Below are 13756 nucleotides of genomic sequence, written 5' to 3' on the forward strand. Positions count from 1 at the left end.
TCAGATAACTGCTTTTATGAATTGGCGTTATGCAAATGAAAGTGAATTGAATTGAATATTACACCAACCCTTGCCCTTCCCTGTTACCTGTGAGAATTAATTTTACTGATTGTTTTTAAAGCCTTGAATGGTATGGCTATGGTACTGCTTGTAACACATTGTACCTGGTATTACATTAATACCAGGTACAATGTGTTACATATGACTATTACTTATCAGCTCCTGGTACTCTGTGCTAACTATGATATAGCTATACGAATTGTGGCCCCTGCCTGTCTCTAACCCACAGCCCCAACGCAGCCTCCATCCCGGGGGTAGCCCAGACACCCTTTAGAGTTTTCAACAGACACCAGCCTGGCTTTAAAAAAAAAAAGTGGAGGATTTCCATAACATCTGTTTTTTTATTTACTGTGTCCTGCAGACGTCCAGCAGCTGTTGGTGATTAAAGAAGAGGTTCCCCCTGAGCAGCAGCAGGAGTGGAGACCCAGTCTGGACCAGGAGGACCCAGAGCCCCCACACATTAAAGAGGAACAGGAGGAAGTCAGGACCAGTCAGGAGGGAGAGCAGCTTCAAGGGTTCACATTCACTCCTGTCCCTGTGAAGAGTGAAGATGATGATGATGATGAAGAGAAACCTCAGTCCTCACAGCTTCATCAAAGGCAAACTGAACAGATGGAAACAGATGATGGAGAGGACTGTGGAGGACCAGAACCGGCCAGAACCTCAGATCCAGATGAACATTCACAACCTGATACGGATGGTAAGACTGAAGACTCTTATGAATCTGAAACTGATGATAGAGACAATGATTTTAAAGAGACCAGGGAACCTCAGTCAGGTGATGTTACCAATATAAAGCCTTTGAGCTGTTCAGTCTGTAAGATATGTTTTTCATGGAGACAAGGTTTATGTAGACACATGAGAACTCAAACAGGTGAGAAACCATTTAGTTGCTCAGTGTGTCACAAAAGCTTCAGTCGTAAGAGTACTCTGCAGAGACACATGAGAAGTCATACTGGTGAGAAACCATTTAGCTGCTCAGTCTGCGATAAAAGCTTTGGATATAAGAGTAAGCTGCAGTTGCACATGAGAAGTCATACTGGTGAGAAACCGTTTAGCTGCTCAGTGTGTAGTAAAAGCTTCAGTCAAAAGGGTACTCTGCAGAGACACATAAGAAGTCATACTGGTGAGAAACCATTTAGCTGCTCAGTCTGCGATAAAAGCTTTGGACAAAAGAGTAAGCTGCAGAGACACATGAGAAGTCATACTGGTGAGAAACCATTTAGCTGCTCAGTCTGCAATAAAAGCTTTGGATATAAAAGTACTCTGCAGGATCACATGAGAACTCACACAGGAGATAAACCTTTCAGCTGCACAGTGTGCAATAAAAGCTTTGGACAAAAGAGTAATCTGCAGTTACACATGAGGAGTCACACATTCAGCTCAGTCTGCAGTTAAAGCTTCTGTATTAAAAGTACTATGCAGAGACACATGAGAACTCACACGAGCAGCAAGAAATGAAGAATCCTGTTCAGCTGTTACAGACTAGAAACTAGACATCAGAGATGCACCATGACATCAGAACAACAGTGTCTGGTGGCTAGGTCTGTAACTATTCTGAATCAGAGTGAGTGATGACAATGTGACAATGGAAAACAACTTTCTCCTCTTACGGGATCGCTGGCTAACAACTCAGCAAGAGTTTACTCATTTCTCCAGGAACCACTACACCACTGAACATAGTGGGCATAAATAGCTACGCACAGTTTAACTGTGTTCATGACTAAGCACCGGACTGCTTTACTTTTGTAAATGTAATGTATTGATCTGGTTTTATTGTTGTGATTTTGTTATGGTTTATGTTAGGTTACTGTGTTACTCATGTTCTACACTGCTATGGTGATCTTAGTTAAATGTTATGTTCCACACAGAAACAGTCTTTGTACAAGTAATTATTTTTAATTTGCCACTGTTCATATAAGATCACCTCAGCCTTTAACACAACCACACACAGCAGAGAGGACCTTTAAAACTCAGCGTTGTCTCTGCTGAACAAGCTCAACATACAGTGCAACACACCCACTCTGTTTTTGTTATTTAGTTTACTGCATTGTAGTTTGATCATATTGTGTATTTATACTTTATCTTTTTAATAAATGCTTTCAAATATACATGCTGGTTTATTAAATATTCCACAAACGTGAAGGATACCAACCTCTATGTTGAGCTACAAATCCTTCAGCTGACTTAATGTGAACATGATGAACTTAGTTATAGTTATTGAATAAATAGTGTTTCAGATTCATTGTCTTGTATATTCTATGAGACTGAGTATCATTCAGTTAATAGTTTTCCTTTGGGTGGTGTCCTTAGGAACTTCTAATATAATACTGTTGAAGAAAAATCATTCAAGTCCAGTTCAGGTTTGCTGTGGTGGTGTGAGTTTAATAATGCATGCCGTCATCCTGGTGAACTTACATACACAGAGCAGGTCTGAGCCGGTGAGCTGACCCAGAGCAAATGAAATAAGGTACTTTTATATATGGACCAATTCAATAGACAGTGTGTAAATGGTAGCTATTGATCAGGCAGTCAGCAGACGTTACATGATTAACATCGGAGTCAGAGGGAAGTAAGACAAAGTAGTGATCAGACCAAATGTGATGGAGACAAAGGGCAGCAAAGGTAGGTATGGGGGTTTAGTCAAGGGGGAAGGAATACAAGATTACACATTTAGTGAAGATCAAGGGACCCACACAGTATGGGTGGGGGGATTTTTTTTATATTTGTGAATGGAAAAACATATAAACTAATTGAAGTAAATTGAACTGAGAATTAAACTAAAATAGTGAATCAACTGTAACACTAAATTAAAGTGAACGTACTCTGAAAGTTAACTGAAACTAAATCTTAAACATTAATATAAATAACAGTAGTTCTGGTATTCAGTCATAATCAATCCCAAATAAAATCGTGGTTCTCTTCTATTGGTGGAACAGGTTAAGCTGTTGTGCAGTACATGATTTTAGTGGCTGTTTTAGTGTTAACTGATTTGTTTATGGATTTGAGACAGGAGAACAGGAGAGATATACCAATCAGGATTATACAACCAATCAAAACAAATAAATAAACTAAATAACCTAATGTCCCTAATTTTATTTGACCCAGTCTAGCAAACTGGTGGGGACAGGGTTATGTAGTTTTTTGGCAATATTTTCCAAATGGTTGGTATTTTCCTGTATGGTATAAATGTGTTCAGGTATAAATGTGCAACATTCAGTTAAAATGACAGAAATTTTTTCCTTGAGAGACCAGTAAATAATCCAGTGCAGCCTGGTTTTGTAAGGGCATCATTCTTATAGCAATCATTTCTTGTAAGAGGATGGACATTTCTTTTGCAGTAGAGTTTGCAAGATCTTCAACTGCATTAGAAAAGTCTCTTATTAGGGACCAAGCCCGCTGGAGGTCCCTATTGTATTTGCAATTTTTCTTCTTATTATTTTTAGTGCCTTTGACTGCGATTTTGCCCCCCCTGAACACATACGAAAACTCAATTTTATTTGGCAGAGTGGTCAGGCCTGGAGAAAAATTTTATATTCTATGTGTCGCTTTCAGGTTGGCCACTAGGTGGCGCTCTTATCATAAAAAATACGTTTAGGCTAATAACTGCATAGTTTGTCGCACATTCAAAATCCTTGTATCCACGCGTTCGGTGAATAGAGCTGAATCGCCGCATGTAAGTCCCGCCCACTTCCGCCTAGAATTGTTTTTTTCTAGAGTGCGAAATGTCCATAAACTACTTTTCCGTGTTCCTCCCATGTGCTTTGTCCGATTGGCACAAAATTTTTCACATAGCATGTGGGGACCGTCCTAATAAAAAAGTAATTAAAAGAATTTTGATATTAAAAAAAATAAGGACGTTATAAAATTAACACTTCCTGTGGATTTTTCGTCAAAAAAGGAAGTGGACCATTTCTCCACATTGCTATATCCGATTGTCACTAAACTTGGGTCCATGGTTCCACATGTCTTCCTTAGGCATCGTGCACAATTTCAGGTCATCGCCACTAGGTGGCGCTCTTTAAAATGAAGTTTATATCTCCATAACGGCACGTGTGATTGAAATGAAACTTGGTACGATGCTTGCCCATGGCTCCCTGAGGCTCGCTAAAAGATGTGTCAACAATCCACCACTAGGTGGTGCTCTGGTGGCATGATAAATCACTGTGCGGAGACCGTAATAGTTATGAATATGAAAAAAGGATAAAAAAAACAGCAGCCCCGGCGCCACGTTTCACCGATTTTTACGAAACTCGGTAGGCACGTGTAACATGCTGGGAAGTACAAAAAAGCCTCTTGGACCCATACCCGAAACCTCACTGGAAGTCGGCCATTTTGATTTAAAGTTTAACTTTCTGCGAACTTTTCGCGTTGTATTTGAACGAACTCCTCCTAGGGAATTTATCGGATCTCCTTCAAAATTGGTCAGTCCAGTCAAAAAATGGTCCTAATTAAAAGTTGTGCTATTTCTGCATGTACGTTGAAGGGCGTGTCCGTGGCGTGCCCTCAAAGTTGGCCAGGTTGAATAGAATGTCAAACTGTGATGCCATTTCCGGCATTACTCAGACTTCCAGCTTTTTTTTGCGTTGTATTTGAACAAACTCCTCCTAGAGAATTTATCGTATCTGCTTCAAAATTGGTCAGTAGAGTCAAAAAACATTGCTGACTAAAAGTTGTGCTATTTGTTCATGTACATTAAAGGGCGTGTCCGTGGCGTGGCAGCAAAGTCAGCCATTTTAAATTCTGTGGTCATACAAATTGAGTTGAGATATTTGTGAATGAACTCCTCCTAGGGAATTTATCGGATCTGCTTCAAAATTGGTCAGTCCAGTCAAACAATGGTCCTGATTAAAAGTTGTGCTATTTGTGCTTGTACGTTGAAGGGCGTGTCCGTGGCGTGCCGTCAAAGTTGGCCACTTTGAATTCTGTGGTCATACAAACTGAGTTGAGCTATTTGTGACTGTACATCAAACTGCGTGCCAGTGACAACTTGTCAATTTCAGCAGATTCGCCATAAAATAGTACTCATAACTTCAGTGTGCAATGTCCAATCTTCAATAAACTTCATATAGTCTGAAACAGTTTTGCCCTGAACACGTCCTCATAACTTCAGCATACGTGCTCCAATCTCAATGAAACTTCACGTGTTTGATAACAGTCTCGCCTTGAACATGTCTACATGACAACATTCAGACATAGTGATAGCGCAACCTACTGGCAACAGGAACTAAGCGCTGCGTGGCATTTTTGAGCTGAGTTACGTGAAATGACTGTGCCAGTGACGACTTGTCGAATTCAGCCGATTCGCCATAAAACAGCACTCATAACTTCAGTGTGCAATGTCCAATCTCCAATAAACTTCATATATTCTGTAACAGTCTCGCCCTGAACACGTCCTCATAACTTCAGCGTATGTGGTCCAATCTCAATGAAACTTCACTTGAGTTATCACAGTCCCGCCCTGAACTTGTCTACATGACAACATTAAGACATAGTGATAAGGCCACCTACTGGCAACAGGAAGTAAGCGCTGCATGGCAATTTTGAGCTGATTTACGAGTGATTTTCATGTCGTGGTCCGCACGTGTTACGACGGCACGCAACGCGGCCACAGCACGCCCCAAGTTGCGTGGAGTGCGAGGTGCCGCTCAACGCTGCTTGCAGCTTTAATTTGATCTAAAGTTGCCATGACTCCATAATCTGGAAACGAGAGCACTAATACTGGCTGGTCTCACATGACCTAGACCACATACTCCAGACTATCCCTTTTGGTAAGTACTCCAGTCCTTCCAGAAAAATGCGGAGTTTTTTTGTGATTGTTGCGGGCAAAAATCCTTGATTATGTGGCACATTTTCTTAAAAAATGCGATGGAATATTTATGCAATTTTATGCTATGAAATTGCGGGAACTTGCAAAAATTGCAGGAACTTGCAAAAATTGCAGGAACTTGCAAAAACTGCAGTTTGATGAAAAAGAGAAAAAAAAGTGATTCCCCAACACCCTGTTCTCACTAGGCTACTACCTTAATGTAAAGAGTCATTTCTTATTACTTCCTATGATAAGCAAGCATACTACATCACAGAAAGTGCTGGGAATATTTAAGTTCTCATCTTGTTTTATTTTAGACCTTAATAAACACATGGCTCAAACATGGCCCGGACACACCAACCCGATTATCGGCCGTCGGACGTCATCGGACAGTCAGGCGAGGTTGGTGACTCGAGTCGGTTCGGTGTGTCCCGTGCCATCGTCAGTCGGAGTCGGCGTTCATTTTTGCCGATTCGACGTGTAGAATCGGCCAGTGGCTGTCGGCCTCAATGACCAATCTGATTGGTGGAGTGCTAGCCCTTGACTAGCGAATCAGTGAGTGCACGAGAAAACCGGAAGTGACGATGGTAAACGCCAGTATCTTGTTATTATTAGCCATTGTGTTTTCCGTTCAGCAAGTAATGACAATAACGATCCTTCTTGACTACTATCAACACTCTCTGATTAAAAATTATGACTGACGACAGCGTGCTCTGTGTTTACTAGGTCTAGAGTGATCCGTCATTTCCGGTTTTCATTTTTTTTGGGCGACATTAGCGCCGTCCTCCTGTTATGGGGACGTATTACGCCTCGCGCACACGCAGAACGTACGCTCCAGTCGGCGTCGGTTTGGTGTGTTCGAAGGCACTTTTTTGATCGACTCGGGGAGATGGGAGCCGACTGATCAGTCTGACTGCTTTTCTGCCAACGGTCGGCCGTCGGGTTGGTGTGTCCTGGCCTTAACAAAACATTGATGAGTCAAACAAGTTCTGTAGCTTTACAAAAGGAATATGCTTCAACTTCTGTAAAAATGAATAAATCAAATATAAAAAAATAAAATGTGTGCTTCCTGTTTTACAGAGGTAGCTATACAAAACAGACATCTTCTGTTAAAATAAGTGCTTCCAATGCACAAAGTGCAATCTCTTACTGTAACGTAAATTTAGATGATACTAATATACTTACAACTGTAAGGTTTTTGAAACTAGTATGATTTAACCCACTGGTAACAAAAAGGGCAATGTTACAACTGTAAAGTTGCATCAGCTCCTGAATGAAACTACAACAGTCCACTGTGAAAATGAAATCTATAACTGCGTAAATTAATAACTCGAAAATTCCATTGACTGTATTGACCCATTCAATTGAAAAATATTGTTCTTGATGTGTAGTGAACCAATGAAGAATCTTTGGGTGATGTTCCCATTTATTTGTCCAAAGTAGTCGATTCCTACATCGGTAAACGGGAACAAATGTGGCAGAATCCTTTTGACTGGCATGTTGACCCTTTGCTGTTCTCCAACTTTCCCTTGCTGTGGCAGCAGACCGCACCGTTAAAAGTTGCCTTCTTCAGAAGAAACTCTGATCCTTTTAATCATTGCTTACTTTCCAGGAAGTCTTCTGCTGATAATCCTCGTGAGACCTTGTCAACAGATTTCAACTTGGTTCCAATGTGTATCCACTGAGTGACATCTTCAGCCTGATGATGATCCCACAGTTATCCAGTCTGGATTTAACAGAAAGTGGTGGTTTTCCATAATGTCTATCTTTGTGTTGACTGTGTCCTGCAGACGTCCAGCAGCTGTCGGTGATTAAAGAAGAGGTTCCCCCTGAGCAACAGCAGGAGTGGAGACCCAGTCTGGACCAGGAGGACCCAGATTCCCCATACATTAAAGAGGAACAGGAGGAAGTCAGGACCAGTCAGGAGGGAGAGCAGCTTCAAGGGTTCACATTCACTCCTGTCCTTGTGAAGAGTGAAGATGATGATGATGATGAAGAGAAACCTCAGTCCTCAAAGCTTCATCAAAGACTAACTGAACAGATGGAAACAGATGATGGAGAGGACTGTGGAGGACCAGAACCGGCCAGAAACTTAGATCCAGATGAACATTCACATCCTGATGCGGATGGTAAGACTGAAGACAATGATTTTAAAGAGACCAGGGAACCTCAGTCAGGTGATGTTACCAATATAAAGCCTTTGAGCTGTTCAGTTTGTAACAAATGTTTTTCATGGAGACGAGGTTTACGTAGACACATGAAAATTCACACAGGAGAGAAACATTTCAGCTGTACAGTGTGCGGCAAAATATTCAGTCAAGGTACGTATTTGCAGAAGCACATGAAAACTCACACAGGTGAGAAACCATTCAGCTGCTCAGTGTGTGATAAAAGCTTCAGTCAAAAGAGTAATCTGAAAAAACATATGAGAACTCACACAGGTGAGAAACCATTCAGCTGCTCAGTGTGCGATAAAAGCTTTGGATATAAGAGTCATCTGCAGTTACACATGAGAACTCACACTGGTGAGAAACCATTCAGCTGCTCAGTGTGTGATAAAAGCTTTGGGTATAAGAGTAATCTGCAAGATCACATGAGAAGTCATACTGGTGAGAAACCATTCAGCTGCTCAGTGTGTAGTAAAAGCTTCAGTCAAAAGACTAATCTGCAGTTACACATGAGAAGTCACACTGGTGAGAAACCATTTAGTTGCTCAGTGTGTGATAAAAGCTTTGGACAAAAGAGTACTCTGAAGGATCACATGAGAACCCACACAGGAGAGAAACCTTTCAGCTGCTCAGTATGCCAACAAAACTTCATTAAAAAGAGTACTCTAGAGGACCACATGACAACTCACACATTCAGCTCAGTCTGCAGTTAAAGCTTCTGTATTAAAAGTACTATGCAGAGACACATGAGAACTCACAAGAGAGCAGTACGAAATTAAGAATCCTGTTCAGCTGTTACAGACTAGAAACTAGACATCAGAGATGCACTATGACATCAGAACAACAGTGTGTGGCGGCTTGGTCTGTAACTATTCTGAATCAGAGTGAGTGATGACAATGTGACAACCGAAAACAACTTCCCCCTGTCTGGCTTACGGGATCACTGGCTCACAACTCAGCAAGAGTTTACCCATTTCTCCAGGAACCACTACACCACTGGACATAGTGGGCATAAATAGCTGTGCACAGTTTAACTGTGTTCATGTAAATGTAATGTATTGATCTGGTTTTATTGTTGTGATTTTGTTATGGTTTATGTTAGGTTACTGTGTTACTCATGTTCTGCACTGCTATGGTGATCTTAGTTAAATGTTATGTTCCACACAGAAACAGTCTTTGTACAACTAACTCTGTTTAACTTGCCACTGTTCATATAAGATCACCTCGGCCTTTAACACATCCACACAAAGCAGAGAGGACCTTTAAAACTCTGCTTTGTCTCTGCTGAACAAGCTCAACATACAGTGCAACACACACACTCTGTTTTTGTTATTTAGTTTAGTGCATTGTAGTTTGATCATATTGTGTATTTATACTTTATCTTTTTAATAAATACTTTCAACTATACATTCTGGTTTATTTAATATTCCACAAACGTGAATTATACTAACCTCTATGTTGAGCTATAAATCCTTCAGCTGTCTTAAGGTCTTGACGTTGAACTTTTAATAGTCTTCCCACAAAATCCTTTTCTATCTGACCATTATTTAATAACTTTTGAATTCATATTACTAGATTATAAGCCATTAGGCAAAACTTCCTAAAGTAAATGTCTATCCGACAGTGCTGTAGCGAAATTTACGGAGGAGATTCCATCAACGTTTAATTCAATGTCTCAATATAATAGAATCCTATAATAACTTTAGTCCCTCCCAAATTGATCATCTTGTTAATAGTGCTGCAGGCTCACTACGAACAACATTAGATTCTATCACCCCTATAAAGAGGAAAATATTAAAACATAGGAGCCTAGCACCGTGGTACAATCACCAAACCTGTCAATTGAAGCAATAAGAGCGTAAATCTGAAAGGAAATGGCGCTCTATAAAAGTATTAGAATATTGCTCAATTTGACAAGATAATCTTAAAGGAGTCATATTATGCCCCTTTTCAGGTTCATAATTGTATTTTGTGGCTCTCCTACAATAGGTTTAGGTGTTTTAATGTTCAAAAAACACATTATTTTTCTCATACTGCCTATAGCTGAGCACCTCTTTTCAGCCTCTGTCTGAATTGCTCGGTTTTAGCTCCCGTCTCTTTAAGGCCCCCCTCCCGAAAAGCCTAGTCTCTCACGCGGATGACGCTCCGGCCCCTCCCCTTTGTTGCTGGCAGGTAGCTCCTCAGTGCTACTGAGTTTAGCTGCATTTCTACCGTCAATATTAATTCAATAACTGCTTCTAAACCAAAAACTTCACTACCGGACATGTTAGAGCGGGAGTCTGACCTGAAATCACGGAGAAATGAACAACATCAACAATCAGGATTACAGCTTTCTGTGAAGTTTTCCTCAGGTAAATACTGCTATATTACCTACATATACATACATATAACTAATATATATATATAAAATACAATTATGAACCTGAAAAAGGGGCATAATATGACTCCTTTAAGCCTACTCTTGAATGTGGTGAGGGTGTCTGCCTCCCGAACCACAACTGGAAGCTGGTTCCACAGGAGAGGAGCTTGGTAACTGACGGCTCTGGCTCCTGTTCTACTTTTAGAGACTATAGGAACCACAAGTAGCCCAGCATTCAGAGAACGTAGTGTTCTAGTGGGGTAATAGGGTACTATGAGCTCTTTAAGATATGAAGGGGCCTGACCATGAAGAGCTTTATAGGTGAGGAGGAGGATTTTAAATTCTATTCTACATTTTACAGGGAGCCAATGCAGAGAAGCTAGTACAGGAGAGATGTGATCTCTTTTTCTAGGTCCTGTCAGTACTCGTGCTGCAGCGTTCTGAATTAATTAACTGTGGTGCCATTCCTCCTAGGGAATTCATCGGATCTGCTTCAAAATTGGTCAGTTCAGTCAGAGTATGTTGCTGATTAAAAGTTGTGGTATTTGTACACGTACGTTGAAGGGCGTGTCCGTGGCGAGCCGTCAAAGTTGGCCAGGTTTCTGGCACTTCGCAGACTTTCAGCGTTTTCTTTGCTTTGAGAATTTATCGGATCAACTTCAAAATTGGTCAGTACAGTTAAAAAATATTGCTGATCATAAGCTGTGCTATTTGTGACTGTATATCGAACCTTGTGTCTGTGACGACGTTTCGAATTCTGACGATTGGCCTTGAAACAGATAGTACTCATAACTAACATGATAAACTCATGTCCACTAAACTTCACATATTCTGTAACACCTCCTCACAACTTCAGTGTACGTGGTCGAATCTCAATGAAACTTCACACGTTTGATAAGAGTCCCGCCTTGAACACGTCTACATGACAATATTCAGATATAGTGAGAGCGCCACCTAGTGTCAACTAGAAGTAAGCGCTGCGATTATGATCTGATTTCCAAGATATGTTCATGTTGTGGTCCGCACGTGTTACGACAGCACGTGACGTGGCCGCAGCACACCCCGAGTTGCATGGAGGGTCGAGGGCTCGTTCATCGCTGCTTGCAGCTTTTTTTATTATTATTATTATTGCTGTGGTCGCTGCTCGTTGTCCCCCATCATTTTTGTCATCGTTGTCATCTTCATGTTCATCATCATCAGTCACTACTATTAGTGTAGTTGTTGCTACTGTTGTTGCTGTGCGTCTGTCTGTCTCTCTCTCTCTCTCTCTCTCTCTCTGTCTCTCTCTCCCTCACCCCAACTGGTCAAGACAGACGACCACCCACCTAGAGCCGATGGGTCTGTCCGAGGTTTCTGCCTCTTAACAGGCAGTTTTTCCTTGCCCTTGTCTCCAAGGTCTTGCTCATGGTGGTACTGTTGGGTCTCTGTAAATAATGTTAGAAAGAGTTCGGTCTAGAACTGCTCTATTTGAAAAGTGTCCTGAGATAACTTCTGTTATGAATTGGCGCTATACAAATAAAATTGAATTGAATTGAATGTGAACATGATGAACTTAGTTATAGTTATTGAATAAATAAATTAGTGTTTCAGATTAATTATTATTATTATTATTATTATTATTATTATTGTCTTGTATATTCTATGAGACTGAGTATCATTCAGTTAATAGTTGTCCTTTAAGGGTGATGTTCTGAGGAACTTCTAATATAATACTGTATAAGAATATTGATTACTGTTTATTATTTATTTTCTTTGATCATTTTGATAGCCGGAATTAATTGATTTCTCCTACAAAGTTTGATGACCCTTTAAATCATTTTAATTCCCACAATGTGCAGAACTTCTTTTCTTGTATTCAGTGAATATTTTTTATTCTTTGCCTGTTTAATCAGTAGAATGATGATGGTTGTATTTTCTGTACTTTATTTTGTCTTTGTTTTATCGATCACCCTGTGTGGTGTTTGAATGTGTTGCATCCACATTGTAACTAACAGGAAAAATTATAAAACATAATCATTAATGTCAGTTTATGGGTCCATGTATCCTAAAGTTCCAGGTTGCAATCAGTAAACTTTATTTTCATAAAAGGACCTTTGTTTTGCTTCTTTATTGTTGCTTCAAACGGCATTAAACATTCTGCGTTTCTACATAAAATCTGATCCATCATAGATGTTTGTATATGTAGCGGTGCACAGAATGATGTCACACAGGCTCAATCTGGTGCTACACATTTAATGAAGGACTTTCTGCAACATGCAAAAATATAACTTTTGGTTGACAATCGCTACACAGCGTTTTTCTGCTTCCATCTTGAACACAGAGATCGTCATTATCCCTTGCTCAAAATAACAATAACAAAATACTACAAATGCACAAAAATAAAAGATTACACCACCTCTCAAACTCTTTTGTGGGTAATATGTCTCATTCATTTCTCTACACATGATATTCGCTCAGTATAACACCATATTTCTTAATAAACAATCTTACAAAATACTGATATGAGCAACAGGGGCTCCCTCACACGAGGGCTCATTGTCAAGGCTACCGCCTCACGCTCCTACTTCCAGAGGTGTATAGTAACGAAGTAGATGTACTTCGTTACACTACTTAAGTAGTTTTTTTGAGGATCTGTACTTTACTTGAGTTTTTTTTAATCAAGACTTTTACTTTTACTCTACTACATTTAAAAGTTAAAAAATATACTTTTACTCCGTTACTTTGACGTTTGCCACCTCGTTACTCGAAGCAAATTAAAATAGAAATATAATTAATCATCAAAGGATTATCTGGAATGGGCGTGTCCGAGAGGACGAGAAGAACAATGTACGTTACTCTCGCGAAGATTAGAGGTAAGGGCGGAATGCGCGGGGCGGCGGAGATCCACATGGCTACCTCTGCAGTTAATGTTGATGAGGAAGACACGGAAGACGTTACCACACTGACAGCATCTCCTTCGGTAGAAGACAACAGTCACCAACCGTGGTCATACCTGTTATATGTTTAGTTGTGTTCTCTGAGGCAGATAGGAGGCACTTTTTTATGTTCTCAGGCAGACATGAGACACTTGATTCGCTCACTCGACATGTTTGCTCAGGTGTTTTGTTTTTTTTTTGTTTTATCATACCACATCTATTTCATTCACCTGAAAGTGAAATAAAGAGAACAAGGGGAGAACCATTTTTGGTTGTTTTGCTTCTTTTTATGCGTACTATAAAATACTTTGTACTTTACTTGTACTTGTACTTTTGATACTTGAGTACATTTAATCTGAGCTACTTTAAGACTTTTACTCAAGTGATTTTCTTATGGGTGACTTTAACTTTTACCAAAGTCATTTTCAGTTATTTCAAGTACTTT

The 13756-nt window shown here is 40.1% G+C and overlaps 3 protein-coding genes across 3 annotated transcripts in view; all 3 read left to right on the forward strand.

Moving 5' to 3' along the window:
• LOC127357971 (zinc finger protein 665-like) overlaps positions 1-13756 on the forward strand; it is a 145085-nt gene that overhangs the window by 114225 nt on the left and 17104 nt on the right. The window contains 1 exon segment of the mRNA XM_051390662.1: positions 422-760. Within this exon segment, the coding sequence (XP_051246622.1) occupies positions 422-760 (339 nt within the window).
• The window catches only part of LOC127357692 (gastrula zinc finger protein XlCGF8.2DB-like), a 61998-nt gene that overhangs the window by 3165 nt on the left and 45077 nt on the right, over positions 1-13756 (forward strand). The window lies entirely within an intron of this gene.
• On the forward strand, positions 766-2171 carry LOC127358277 (gastrula zinc finger protein XlCGF49.1-like; the record flags this gene model as incomplete). The annotated part of the gene is made up of 1 exon (XM_051391264.1): positions 766-2171. A coding segment is annotated over one exon (693 nt), but the record flags the coding sequence as incomplete, so codon positions are not given.

The sequence above is a fragment of the Dicentrarchus labrax genome, unplaced genomic scaffold, assembly GCF_905237075.1.
Source record: "Dicentrarchus labrax unplaced genomic scaffold, dlabrax2021, whole genome shotgun sequence".
In the NCBI taxonomy this organism is placed as follows: domain Eukaryota; kingdom Metazoa; phylum Chordata; class Actinopteri; family Moronidae; genus Dicentrarchus; species Dicentrarchus labrax.